The sequence below is a fragment of the Camellia sinensis genome, chromosome 5 (genome assembly GCF_055761805.1).
Source record: "Camellia sinensis isolate YWXY chromosome 5, ASM5576180v1, whole genome shotgun sequence".
Taxonomy (NCBI): domain Eukaryota; kingdom Viridiplantae; phylum Streptophyta; class Magnoliopsida; order Ericales; family Theaceae; genus Camellia; species Camellia sinensis.
In genome coordinates this window covers 59,791,921-59,807,091 of record NC_138965.1, presented here as the reverse complement: position 1 = coordinate 59,807,091, position 15,171 = coordinate 59,791,921, and the positions used below count along the sequence as shown (strand labels likewise).

Sequence of the window (15,171 nt, the reverse complement as noted above, 5' to 3'; positions counted from 1 at the left end):
AGCCTTTTACTGAAGAAATTGAACGATTGTACAGCGTAGCATTATCATCATCGAGTGTTCAACATGAGGCGCCCAAGTCTTAAGGGCAGTCAAAAATGGGGTGTCTAAATCAAGCCGTGGAACACTGCCAATTTAAAGTTGTTTTATTTCTAGTTTTAATTCTTGTACTTTTCATTTTTATCATTAATAAAACAAGTAGACTATTTTTCAGTTTAGCACTTTGCAATGTTATTGTTTTCTTATTATACGTTGGTTGTAATGATTTAGCACTACTAAAAGGCAACAGATTTCGATGCCTTTTGCTCAATTGAAAATCTTTACCGAGCTGGTTCTTGCTCAACGAAGTTGGTTGAAGGATGTTTCCAACTTTAAAAATCTTCATCGAGCTGGTTTTCACTTGGTGAAGTAGGTTGGAGGATGTTTCTAACTTTAAAAATCTTTACCGAGCTAGTTTCTGCTCGACTAAATACGTTAGAGGATGTCTCCAACTTTGAAAATCTTTACCAAGCTGGTTTTTGCTCAGCGAACTAATGTGATAGTTTGTGAAATCCCGTATTTTTTAAGTGTTAATATTTTGGTGAGAAGAATTGGTGATTTATTATAGTATTTTGGTGATTTAATAAATTCTACACCTAAACAAATTTTTCATATCATAAAATTAAGCCCTAACCCTCATAATTTAGATAAATTTTATTTGGACCCCTTAGAAAATCAAAGAGTGTTGTGCACACCTTGAACAAAGATTATTGATCAAGCTTTGAAGAATTATTAAAGAACCTTTGATAGATTATTGAGGAAGTTTTGATAAATTGTGGAAGAAGCTTTGATGGATTATTGAGGAAACTTTGATGGATTATTAAAGAAGCTTTAATGAATTCTTGAGGAAGCTTGGATGGATTCTTGAGGAAGCCTTGATGGTTTACTAAGGAATATTTAGTGGATTCTTAAGGAAGCTTGGATGAATTCTTGAGAAAGCTTTGGGAAAATTGTAGATGAAACTTATGAATCTATAAATACACAATTCCCCTCTACATTTTAGATCACACAACACATTCATACACCACCTATATATACCCCACAATTGAGAGAAGAGGAGAGTTATAGATTATGTCAAACATTACATACCTTATGCCTTAGAATTATGATCTGCCATTTTTGGAGATCTATGGAGAGATATCAAGATTAGAGTATTGGTGATGGAGGAGATTGATTTGAGGTAATTCGGGTGGTATACAATATGTTTCCTCTAAATCTCTTTGCAAAGAGTGTTATTTTAATTACCTTCAATTTGTAATCCTTTTGATTATTCTGGTCATTTGATAAATTTTGTGAAATCATTCTCTGTTGGTATGTTTGATTACTCTGGTCATTTGATAAGTTATGTGAAGTTATTCAGTGTTAGAAATGTTGATTTGTCTAACTAAATGACATGGAAATGCTTCATACATGGATCTAGTAGACCCTGCCAATAGCTTGCATCAATATGTTTAGATAAGCGGTTGTGCTTGGATGAAGTGGGTGAAGCCGGTCATTGGTCATGTACTGAGTAGAACCGAGTATTTAGTCTTGAGCAAGTTATCATACGTTGAGTGGATTTTTCAATGCAATTTGGTAAATTTCTTGCTAATCGTATCGTTTGTGCAATGTCGTAAATTGTTGGATCCCTATTAATTTATTCTCTATCTGAGCATTGTTATTCATGTCGTATTGTATACTTCTCAAATTAATTTATTTTTCAGGTGTATAGCAATTTAGTGACGATTGGAGTTGAAGCATTAAAAGATTTATTGAGTTAGATATTTTGGGGCCACCACTATATATTGTTTTTGGAGATTTGTATAAATTATAGATATTTGTGTAATTATTATGAAGCCGATTTGTGTTTTTGAGCTTATTAATTTGTTTAAATTTTAAATTTGAAGTTGATTTGATTTATTAATGACCCAGAAGTTGGGAAGTTACACGGTTTACTTCAACTTAAGGATTACTTGCCGAGCTGATTTTGCTCGGCAGAGAAATAAGTCTTGTTTTGTTGATTTGTTTGCAAGTAAATAAGTATATAGTTATATAACACTTGCAAAAAGTATGAAGTTTTTATTAATATCCATTGAAGCTTACAAAAGAAGGGGTCATTTGCTCACTTACACCATTTCGGTTCAAAATAAAACAAAAGAAACATTCAGATAACAGGACTTAGATCCTTTTCAATATTTGCCTAACCACCTTTAGTGTTTCTACCGGCTAATGTTGCTTGGTTCCATCCTCACTGTCACCCTCTTCTTCGTCGTTCAGTGCAAGAGCTTTGAACACCCTATCAACATAGACTGCCATGTAGTTCGGTAGGAAGTAGAGGGGAGGAGTGGTAAATACCTCGATGTCAGGGCCATGGCAAGTTTTTGCAAGCTGCCATCCGACCGGACTAAAAGAACACGTCTTTTGTGGTATCAACTTGCTTGCCATAGATTTCTTCTACCTCGTCAAAGCCTTTGTCTTTCGCAGCCTTTTACTCAGCATCAAGGGCAGTATGTCACGCGGCGGCCTCTTTCTTTAACTTTTTCAACTTGGCCAGGGCTTCATCCTTTACTTTCTCCACAACGGCAACCTGACCAGGAAGCTGTGCATTGTTAGCATTGGCCATCTCTAGTGAAGCCTAAGACTGCTTTAGCTCGATCTCAACCAAGGCAAAATGGTCAGTTTTATCCTTCGAATTTTACTTTAACTTAACCAACATTTCCATGGCAACATGGGATTTTTGGGTGGCCTGTTAGGAACGCAATAATTAGCAACCAAAAGCAAGCAAAAAGTGCAATTAAAATCAAGGAGAAAATTAGCAATTGACCATGAGCAGAAAATTGAAAGTGGTTAATGGAAGAATTATCCTGGTCATAGATTTGACCACAAATTTGATAACCTGGGTATCAGGATAATGGCTACATTTTTCCATGTCAATAGGTAGGAGCAAGGCCTTTGAAAAATTGTAACCGAGCAAATGCGTCTTGTCTTTAGCAATGAAGTCTGTTACTATGATGACTTTGCTCCCGTTGGGTTAAGGATGGTTTCCAGGCCAGGGCAAGAGTGGCCTCTTCAACAGGTTATTCAGTGCTCAACTTGGCCATCAGCTCCATAGATGGATCAGTGCGAGCCCTCTTTGAAGACCAGCGAGTTTTAGTGTTAGCTTCTCGCACCCCAATCGAAGCCAACGCCAGCACGATCCCCACCATTTGCTCAGTGGTCTAAGCTGGAAAGGTGGTGGAAGTGGTGGCTTTGTCTTTGGAAAAGGCAATCATCAGATTCTTGATGCCCCTACCCTTCGCCATATCTTCTTCCTCAGTCAGGCAAATCAAGGGAATGTCTAAAAAAGTTGGTTTTAGGGGAGGAGAAGGTTCAAACAAGAAATCAATCACTTTTTTCTTGCACGGTGCAGAGTATCTGTAGCTCAGCTCATAATTTAGAAGGCCATAGAAGTCATGTTCTTTACACCTCAGCACAACTCTTATCGCGTCCTAATTAGGATAAGAGTAGTTCACCTTTAGATGATTGTAATTTGCAAACAAAAACGTATTAGTTACCCTGGTTTAGTGATCAAGATGCAAGAAATGCAACCATGCTTATTGGTTTTACCTATTGTTTCTTTTTTACAATTTATGTACCAATCGGGTACATTGCCGGTCTCATAATTACCAGAAACTCAAAGGAAGTCATCGTCGTGCAAGTATTTATCCAGTGTACCAGTTACAAGCATTTGTGGTTTATTCTAATTTTGAGATACCAGTAGAAGCCATCGTCAATTCGGCCAAGTGTATATTGGCAGAATATCTCGGCAATTTCTAAATTCAAGCCTAACCTACAGTTTAGCTCGACTACTCTGTTTATTATTCGGAAGGTGCTGGTGGAAACTTGTGTAGGGCAAAGTCTAGTTTACCTTAAGAATTTGCATATCAAGGGCTGAACCAGGAAGCGGAGACCCCCCTCTACAATGGATAGCACAGTAAAGGGGCAGAATCATTTCCGGTCCTAGGGAAAGATTCCTTCTTCAGCCAATTCGAAATGGACATAGGCTAGTATGTTATAATCTACGTAGAATTCATCCCTAACTTGTAGTACCTTGAAAGGGAACCAACCCATGGAGCTTAGTTTAAGTTACTAGTTTAGATTAGAAGAATTGTGCTCAACTGTGGACTATATGGTGAGTCGTCTACTCAGTCTCTCAAAATCGCTTAGTGTGTTGGTGTGCCTGGTCAAGCCTAGGATTCTACATGGTAGAAAATTCAAATTTATTAAGTGTACGAGCTACGTTTTAGCTCAGTCAATTACATGAGCAGGGTTTTAGCTCAATCAGTTGAACAAGTTGGTTTTTAGCTTGGTCAATTTAACAAGTTGGTTGTTAGTTCAGTTTAGTGCTTGATATGTTGCTTTAGCTCGGTTATGAAGCTTTAGCCCGGTCTGGGTTAGTGTCAAACATGGAATTTGCTCGGTCAGATGGTGTTTTTAGATCAAAATTAAGGCTTTTGCACCATTTCCCCTAGATTCTTCAATGTTCATGCCTTAATTTGGGTTGTGTGGATTAAGAAAGGAATATTAAGGGCCGTTTTGACCCTTGTTAAGGTTTAAACCTTCATTTTATCTAGTTTTTATTTGTTATTTGGACCCTAAACGGAGTTCAATGCATGATTTAAGAACATCAAGAACGAAAATGAAAAAAGGCTATGAGTATGGAAAACTCATTATTTAGGGCTTCAATCTATTTTTGAATCAGTGAAAATGCTCTATTGATGACAGCAATTCGGATGCTACAATATAAATCTCTAGATCCATATTCAAAATACAAGAGACTGGTGCAGAAAAGCTCTAGTTTTTAGGGTTTCACTCTAACATGAAGATGAGCAATGGAGTGAACTACAATGGTGTATTTGTGTTTATATAAGCGAAGTGGAAAAGGAGCGATGATTCAAATTTTTGGGAACAGTGCACGACAGTTGTAGCAATTGCATGAAACCAGTGCAAATGTGCCACGTGTCAATGACAAGACATGGTGTTAGAGTTGCAGAGGGTCATATGAAGCCCCAGTTTGCTTCACCAGTTGGTTGTTTAGACCGAGCTGAATTCTTGCCTAGTTATGTAGGGCAATCACAATCATGTTGAAGCAAATGGGATTAAGAGGCAATTTGCACTGAGGTGTTTGGGCCGAGCTAATGAGGCTTAATGTTTGATTAAACCAAGACTTGGTTTTGGGTCACGCTAGTTTTACCACGCTACCAATATTAAGGCATGCAAACAGAAGCGTTGTGTGACCGAGCGACCATGTTAGTGATCGTGTCAGCGCGCCAAGCTTGGTTAGTTCAGTGTGGAGCTCGTTCTTGGAAGCAGCAAGGTTGAAGTATTTGCATGATGGGTAAGCGACCGGGATGATGATTTGTCCAATTCTTGACCAAAGAGTTGTGATAATTCACTCGTTATCAGTAATAAGGGTGTGAAAGGATTGGCATTATCCTTTCGGAGTTTGATTCCTAGTGGGACTCTACGAAGAAAGAATTAAAGCCCTACTAGGATTCAAACATATGGAAATTATAAAAACTTAGAGACAACCTAAAAGGAGGTAACTCAATACTATTCACAAGATTCAAGAGCGTTTTCCCATATTGATGTTGGGTACTAACTTAAGCATCAGATGGGTTTTCTGGCACACACCCGCTAGAATGCTCACGTGTTCTTGTGATTTCAGGCCATACGACATCATTTGGAGAAGCAAGAGCTTTATTGCTAGGATTATACAAGCGACGATTATTTCATGCTCACACACTACTGCAAATTTTAAAAATCATATATTAAATATACGTGCAAAATAAAAACAATAATAATACTTATCCAAGTTGAATCAATCTATATTTTAGGGGGGAAAAAAGATAGCTAGAAGAATACTTATCTTGTTTGAACTCCTTCTTTATATATATATATATATATAATGCAAATTTCTACTAAATGTAACTCACATTGATTAATTGAGAGATTAACGGAGGGGATGAGTTGCACCATTCTGAGTTTGCAAAAGAAAATAACCGTTAATGCCATTTAACTGCCGGTTACCGACCAGATGGCACTCCAATCATCAAATTGGATAAAGAGTAAAATATAAATAAGATTAGATAAATAAATATAAGGGATCAGGCTTACCTTCACCCTCAAATGAAGATTATATGCCTTTATATTGCTAATATGCCACTCATTTCATCTAATGAGTATAAGCCACATATATGGCTAAAAACTCATTCAGGTTTGTTTATATCCGCACAAGTTGGCAATACTTTTTCCATGTAAGTAAGGGTCATCAATGGGATGTGACGGGCTTATTCAACCGCAACTAGTATGTCCAAATCCCATATATTAATTGGGTTTTTTGAATTTTGACTAGTCAACGAGGTTGGTATGGGTCGGGCCTATTTAAAAAACTAAAATCACATCCCACCCATAAGCCCAAATCTTACAGACCAAAATCAAACTGAACCGGATTACACATTTTTTCATTCAACTTATATTGTTAAGTTCTACAGATTTTTCATTCATATATTTTTAATATTCTCATTAGTTATTTTTCTTTTTTACTTTCCAAAATAATTCAAGTATTTAAAAAAAAAATTAACCTTTTTACATCTCATATAATTAAAAAACAATCAAGTAACATAGTGTAGATTTTATTTATAATACCTACAAGTGGGGAAAAAAAGCAGAAGAACTAGTATCACACGAGGCTAGAAAACCCAAGTAGATTGGCCTTTCCTACCTCGAATTAGATCATGTGCTACCTCCTTCAAAAATCCCACGAGTTTAAACCAATACATCAAAATAAAATTATAAACATCAATCCAAAAGCACACATTAAATATCATACATACATATATATATATATATATATAATTATTAATGTATTTTAATAGATTAAATTTGAATTGAACATTGTAGGTAGCGTTTGGTTTGTGTTTAGAATTATGATTTGAGTGTGGAGTTGTATTTTGAGTTTGTGAGTTTTGGAATTATGATTTGAAAAGAGAAAATTTGTTTGGTTATGAGTTTTGAAAAGATTTTTAAATTATGATTTGAATTGAGTGTTGAATTTTTGAAATAAGTGTTAAGTTTGTGAAATGTTACTTGATTATGAGTTTTAAAAAGAGTTTTCAAAATTTAATTCAAAAACTTATAACTCATAACCAAAAACACAACTTAAAACTCTATTGAAAATTCTATTCAAAGCTCATAACCAAACTCTTTTTAAAATTCAATTCAAATAAAAAATTATTGATAAAAAATAATTTTTTTATTTAAAAAATTAAAAAAATTATTATTTTTTTAATTTTTTAAAATTACTGTGACAAATTAATTTTTATTTCAAAATGTTTTTTGTTAATTTTAAATAAATGTCCAAATAATTTGTCATTTTGGTCTCAAAAAAATATTTTCTATATTTTAAAAATATCAAAACCAAATATATATATATATATATATATTTTCCCCAGATAACAGGTGCCAATTGCAAAAATAAACACACACATACAAAAAAAAAAAAATTTGTTCCAACCCACTGGCCGGACGTCCGGATGGACGACCGGGTAGACCTAAAAATTCTAGGTGGATGTTCGGGCTGTCGACCAAGTAGATCAAAAATTCAAAAAACTCTCTGATTTACCAAATGTGTTTTTTGAAATTGATTTGGAATCATGATTTGAAAACTGTAAACAAACAGATAGTTGATTATTAGTGTGGAATCATGGTTTGAAACACAAACCAAACACAAATTTCTTTGGATACATTTAAAAAAAAAATGAAAGGGATAGTTTGAGTGGGACTAATGGAATGGTCGAGTTAGGTTTACCCATGCGGGCTTTTACGGGTCAGGTTCATTGGCGGGCTCAAGTTACAAACCTTTGTCCAAAGCCTCAAAACATCTCTTATGGGTTGGGATGTGATGGGTACTCAAACGGGCTAGGACGGGCCACGGGTCGGGTTGGGTAATGTCGGATTTTTTTCCCGTGGGCTATTTGATGACCCCAACATGTAAGCATTGGGTAAGCTCACTTCACAATGGGTTACTTTTTTCTCCACAATGTGAATTTATGAAAAGTGAAAATTAGAAAGGGTAAATTACACTTTTAGTTCATATATTTTATTTCTTGTGTCATTTTGATCCATTTAATTTTAATTTGGTTGATTTTGACCATAAATTTTTTATTTTGTGTCAATTTAGTTTAATAGATAACTTCTGTTAAGAATTTAGACGGAAAAGGCCCACGCGGACATGTGTAGAGTTTTTAAGGGAGAAATAGTCAATTTGTTCTCATTTTCATTTGACTCAATGATTTATACATCTAAGGCCCCTGTTTGGTAGGGCTTATTTTCAGCTTATTTTAGCTTTTAGCTTAATTTAAACTATTTTGATGTGTTTGGTTCAGCTTAACAATACATCTTATAGCTTTTTGTAAGTCAAAAATCAACTTATTCTTTGAGTGGAGGAGGAGAAGCTTAGTTTATAAGTCAAAAATCAGCTTATGTTCACAGCTATAAGCTATAAGCTGTTAGGCTATAAGTTATAATCATTTTTCCACAGCTCTACCAAACAGGGTTAGAGTGAGTTAACTCATATACCTATATATATTTCTCTGTACATAGGAGAGAGAGAGAAAGAGAGAGAGAGAGAGAGAGAGAGAGAGAGAGAATGATGATGAGGAGGAGGATGAGGTGTTGTTGAAGAGTTGGGGAAGGGAGAGAGAAGTGGCGTCAAGGGCTTTTGAGAAGGAAAAAAGATGGTGTTAGGGCTGGGGGAGGCAGTGGGAAAGGGAAGGGGTTTAAGGATTGGAGGTTGAGGAGGGGAAATGGAGTGGCGTCAGTAGATGGGGAAAGGGTGGCGTCAGTGGCTAGGTAGTAAGAGGCAAGTTGACGATCGGCGACGACGGAGACAACAAGAAAGATGGACTGTTATCACTTCTTCTTCACACTTTCTTCCCTTATTCTCTTTATGAATCAACAAATTTTGGTTTTTTTTTTATTTATTGTTAATTTAGTATTGATTTTGGTGGTGGATTGGTTTGGGAAAAATGAAATACCTGACAAAGGAGACGCAGAAAGGGTCTGCGGCAAGAGGATGGCGACAGAGGGGAAGGGCTGCAGAAAAGAGATAAGTAATACGCGAAGGGGGCTGTGGGAAAGGGGATATGCAATGGGGGAAAGAGAAGAGAGGGTTGGAGAATAGAGCTGCAGAAATTGGGTTTTACATGGAGGATAGTTGAAAAAGGTTAGATTCGAAAAGTCGAGCGGCTGTTTTTTATTTTTCCTTGAAAGAAATCTGTTATTTTATTTTTTCCCTGAAAATAAACCATTCAAATTCCATTGTAAATCTTGTATTATTTTTATGAAGATTTAATTTTATGAGATTTATCCCTTTGTCAATCTTTATGGTGTTGATCTGTTGTTGCTGAAAATTAATAAATGGATTTTCTACAATATATATGATATTAATGGGTTTTGATCGAAGTATTGTTCATTGAATCTAATAGTAGTGTAGAAGAAGAGAAAAGAGAAGATGGTGTCGCTGGAATCCATGGTAAGTTATTGCACATGATAAAAAAAAATTGTTTAGTTTTTTGGTGAGCTTTTGGGATTGAATAAAGCTTGGTAGCTCGAAAAGTTCGAGGCTTGATTGGCCCAAAATTTAAAATGGTGTCGTTTTGATTTTTTTTTTTCCCTCTTTAAACAGGGAGAAGAGAGAAGGGAGAAAAGGAAGAAAGAGATAAGAGGGAGGAAAGCAACGATGTGATGGTGACGACGGCTTGTGTATACATACAGATCTATGTGTGTATGTATATACAGATCTATGTATACACACAGAGCAACGGTGATGGCGATGGGCGACAGAGAGACGAAGAGCAACGGTGATGGCGACGGCTTTTTCCTCCCCTCATTCTTCTTGTGTTCTTCTCTCTTCTTCTTTCTATTTCTTTTCTTTTTCTTTCTTCCTCTTTTTCCTCCTTCCTCTGTTGGTGTGGGTTCATTTTTTATTTTTTTTTATTTTTTGATTTGTGTAGATTTGGTGATTTGTGAGATTTTTTTGAGTTTTTTATTTAGATTTTGATTTTGATTTTGATTTTTATGTGGGTTTGTCTGTTGATTTTTTTTTTTTTTTTTTTGAGTTTTTGATTATGAGTTTTTTCCTCTGTTCCTATGGGTTTGTCATGTTTCTTCTTTTTTTTGAATTTTTGATTTAGATTTTGATTTTGATTTTCATTTTCATTTTCATTTTCATTTTTTCGAAGAGAAGAGCAAAGCAAAATCGAGGGAGAAGGAAAAAGAGAGGGGAAGGAAAAAGAGAGGGGGAGGAAGAAAAAAAAGGAAAAAAATCAAAATCAAAACGACGTCGTTTTGAAATTTGGGGCAGTCAAGCCACAATGAATTCGAGCTACGTAGCAGGACTGTTTGGGATTATAGAGAGTGCTTGGTTAAAAAGGGTGGTGGTAGGTGGATGTTGGGTTTGGAGGAGATATTCTGATAGGTGGGTATAAGTTACACAACAGAGGAAATGAGATGAAGAGGAGTTCAGATTCTCTCCAACCCCTTCCTCTAGCTCTTCTTGCGAGGGACGGCTCAGATTGGACCACATCACCCCACTAAGAATCTACGACTCAGATTAGATCAAAAAAAAATTTCCTTTTTCTAACAATCTCTCTCCCATGTCTCACCACTCACACACTCACGCATGCTCTCTCTCTCCTAATAAAAAATTAAAATACTATTTTAATCTTTTTCATTTTATTTTCATAATAGATATATATGTATATAATTTTTAATATAAAAATTTAATTTTATAAAATTAATATCATTGAAAATATACCTTTAAAATGAGACTAATATTAAATATATTTAATAAAAAATTAAAATAAATAAAAAGTAGTTACTATGTTTATTTATGTTTTGAAATTATTGTTTTTTAAATATAAAAATTAATTTGAAGAAATAAACACACAAAAATCATATATTTTTGAAATTCTCAAAAACAATCTTCATTCCAAACAAAATCATATGAAAATAAATTTTTTAAAGGAAACAAAAAACAGAAAAATTAGTTTAAGATCCCTCTCCTATATTTAGTAATGGAAAAGATTCACGATATTATTTTATGATGTCTAAAGTACCTCAACCCCACATTCATATATCACAGAGAAATTTAACTCTCTCTCTCTCTCTCAGCGATCTTCATTCTAAGGCGAGTTCATTTCTTTCTCTCTCTCCAAACCAAACCCCCCATCTCTCTGCACATTCCTCTTTCTCTCTGCTCATTTCTCCTCTTTCGGTCTTTATCTCCGACAGCACCACCATCGCCCTAACCTTACCGTCCCGTCGTTAGAAATGGAGGTCGCCACCATGGCCTCGTACTTCTTCCCCACCACCGCCACCACGACTCGCTTGCTATCTTCATCCACCAACCGAACCCTAAGTTGGTTCTCTCCCAGAGCTTCTCTCTCTTATAATTTCCTCTCTCACTCCGTCGTCAGCAGCGTCTCTGGCGATTTCTCCAGCTAGAATCTCCACCCCGCCTCTCTTAACTCCTACTCCAGCTCTTATCCCAAAAGAGGCATTGTCACCATGGTACTATTCTCAAAACCCACAAATTTGCATCACCTTCTTTCTTATCTAGGGTTTTTCAATTTTCTGATAAATATATGTATATATATGCATATACATATTATGTTTTGTGGGGACGGAGTAAAACAGACCGCTCAGGAGCTGTTCAAAGAGGATGCCGAGAGCCGAGAAGACTTGCGAGGATAACTCGGCATGACCAGACCCATCTGAACAAGACCAAGGTCGAGTAGAATCTATCTAAAAGCTGAGTATTCTGAAATTCTTCTGGCACATCTGGGGTCCCAGATGTGATGGCAAAAGGAGATGATGGGAAAGCAGGCCCCTAGAGTGCAGTATAAAAAGAGGAGCTTCAGCCAAACTAAGGTATGTAAAAAAAGAACGATAACTTGTGAAAGAAGAAAGATTTAAGAGAATACTGACTGGCCTGTCAGAGTGCTAATTCTGGCACCCCCGACCGAAGTGTTCATTCCTTTCAAGTAACAACCAGAGGATCAACAGTGTCTACCTAGATCAAAGAGTATTTCCAAACCACTTTACCACAATTGGCGCTGCCTGTGGGAATACTCAAGTTCGTTCATGGCAGGCGTAACAGATGATCCTTTGCTCGTTGTTGACGATGTTACACCAAGAGATGATGTTACTCCAAGAAACATGCTTGGACCGGAGAATATCACCACGCGAAGGGCCCTGAACTTTGACTCAGTCGCTCAAACCTCACCCTCAACGTCTATGTAGGAGACTATGCAGACGATCATGGATCAAGAAAAACAAAATGAACAATGCCTAGAAGATATGGTGGCCGATAATGAGCATTTACGTAAAGAATTGGCCCTGGAGGTAGCCAAATCCCAACAGGCCATGTGTTATGTCCAGGGTCGATCACCAGAGAAGCAGAAGCATGATCAACGGCGTCGACGTCAGAAACATGATAATGGCAATGATTCCGATTCTCCATCTCAGGAACCCAGAAAGAAGGGGCGAGTTGATGTATCTAGCTCATCCGAGGGCAGTCCATTTGTGCGACATAGGCGAGGAAAAGGAAGTGATGCTTCGAATGAAGAGGACAGGCACGACCCTTTCATACGACACATTGCAAGGGTCGTGCTGCCTAAAAAGTTCAAAGCACCGACATTCACCCTATACGACGGAAAATCATACCCCACAGACCACATTCGTCATTACAAACAAGCGATGACGTTGCATGCTGATGATGAAGCCCTTATGTGTCGAATGTTTCCAAGTAGCCTAGAACTGTTGGCCGTCAGATTGTTCTATAAACTAGAGTCGGCGTCAATAAGAAGCTTTTATCAGCTCCAAAAATCCTTTAGGGCAAGATTCATCACCAACGAAGTTCATCCAAAGCAAGCCGACTCTCTCTGGGCGATGCAAATTAAACCAGAAGAGACCCTCCGTGAATATTCGGCGCACTATTGGGAGTGTTTCAACTTGGTGGATGATGTCTGCAATGATTCCATGGCCATTACCGCCTTTGAGATGGGGTTACTCCCCGATAGTCCTCTCCGCAATTCGTTGGCCAGACGGCCTCCCAAAATAGTCTGAGCACTAATGAAGAAAGTTAAGGAGTACTGTAAGGTGGAAGACGATGCCCTGTGCGTCAAGGCCAGATAGAAAGTCGTTAAATCGGCTCCATCTGGTTTGGTTCAACCGATAAGCGTCGTGCCATCAAGGAGCCCCAAACCTCAGACTCGGGCTAAACGAGACAACCGGCGTGATTCGCGCCGATCAAGTGGGTAGTGTTCCCACCATTCGAACGAACAGTATCACGTAGATAGCAGGCACATAAGACTTTTGGACAAGAAGTATACGGGATTGGCGGAGCCGATCAGTAAGATCTTACCCAAAGTCCAGCATCTTCCGTTCTTTAAGTGGCCATCCAAGATGATGGGACCCCCTAATACTAAAAGAAGGGATAGGCGATGCGAATATCACAAGGACCATGGCCATGACACTGACAGTTGTTAAGCACTAAAGGACCACCTGAAGGAGTTACCACAAGACGGCCGGCTAGCATAACATGTCCGAAAGAACAATCCACCGAACACGGTAGCTCTACGGCTGTATTCACCTCCACTTGGTGTAATTCACATGATATACAGCCTATCATCGTCAGTCGAAGTATATATAATTCAGTTGCAACCTAGCCTGTCCAAGCCAATCACACCAGCCAAACTGCCCTATGAAACTGGCAACATTAGCTTCAATGACACCGACCTAGATAGAGTAACTCTCATCCACACTGATCCCTTCGTCATCGAGCTACGCGTGAACAAATTCACAGTCAAGCGTGTCATCATCGATCAGGGAAGCACCTCAGAAATAATATATTGCAAGACATTCATTAAACTCAGTTTCATTGATTCGGATCTGTTACTAGCCGATTACCCACTGTTCGGCTTCAACGCCAACTCCAAGTATTCCTTGGGCAAGATCACGCTACCAGTACGGGCGAGTACCAAATCAGTCGACGTGGAATTTCTAGTTGTCAGACTCCCGTCACCATACAATCTTATCATGGGAAGGACCTGGTTGCACACTATACAGGCTGTGCCAAGCACCTACCATCAACTACTCCGCTTTCCAACTGAATATGGCATTGAGCAAATTCGGGGCTCTCAGAAATCGACACTGGCATGTTATCTTATTGTTGCTGCAAAGAGGCCAAAGGAACTGGAAATGAACTCGATTGAAGTACCAAATCGAGAGAGCCTTGCGAACATTAGGAAAATTCCCAGTGAGAAGGCAACTGAAGACCTTGATCGGATCGAAATCAGTGGGAACCCTGACAAATTCTTCATGATTGGTACTTCCCAGAACAAAGTTGACAGACACGAGCTGGTTTCCTTCTTACTAGGCAACCTCGACATCTTTGCGTGGACACCATACGAAATGCCGGGGGTGGATCTAGCCGTGGCCCAGCACCGTTTAAACATCGATCCAAAAGTCAAACCAATCATTCAGAAAAGTCAGCAGTCAGCCGCGGAGCATGCATTAGCCGTTGTTGATGAATTTGACGGGTTGCTTGATGCCGGGGCAATTTGTGAAGTAACTTATCCCACGTGGTTGTCCAATACCGTGGGTGTATAGAAGAAAATTGGATCTTGGCGCGTTTGTGTGGATTTCACGGATTTGAACAGGGCCTGTCCTAAGGATTGTTTTCCTTTTCCCTGAATCGACCAACTTGCGGATGCAACGGCACATCATCAGTGCATGAGCTTCTTGGATGCCTATAGGGGTTATCACCAAATTGCCATGCATCCCGGGATCAAGAAAAGACCGCATTCCTCACCCCAAGGGGAACCTATTGCTACAAAGTCATGCCCTTCGGGGTAAAGAATGCGGGGGAAACGTACCAGAGGTTAGTTACCACTATGTTTAAGGAACAACTCAGTTGCACCATGGAAGTATACATCGATGACATGGTGGTGAAATCCAAGACAAAGCATGCCCATCTAACCGATTTAGCAGAGACCTTCGACATTCTCCGAAAGTACAAGATGAAACTAAATGCCTTGAAATGTGCATTCG

At 38.1% G+C, this 15,171-nt stretch overlaps 1 protein-coding gene across 1 annotated transcript; it reads left to right on the top strand.

Moving 5' to 3' along the window:
• Nucleotides 1–13,731: 13,731 nt before the first annotated feature.
• On the top strand, nucleotides 13,732–14,730 carry LOC145791434 (uncharacterized). The gene has a single exon (XM_082871789.1). The coding sequence runs from the start codon at nucleotides 13,732–13,734 to the stop codon at nucleotides 14,728–14,730; it is 999 nt and encodes a 332-aa protein (XP_082727915.1).
• Nucleotides 14,731–15,171: the final 441 nt, after the last annotated feature.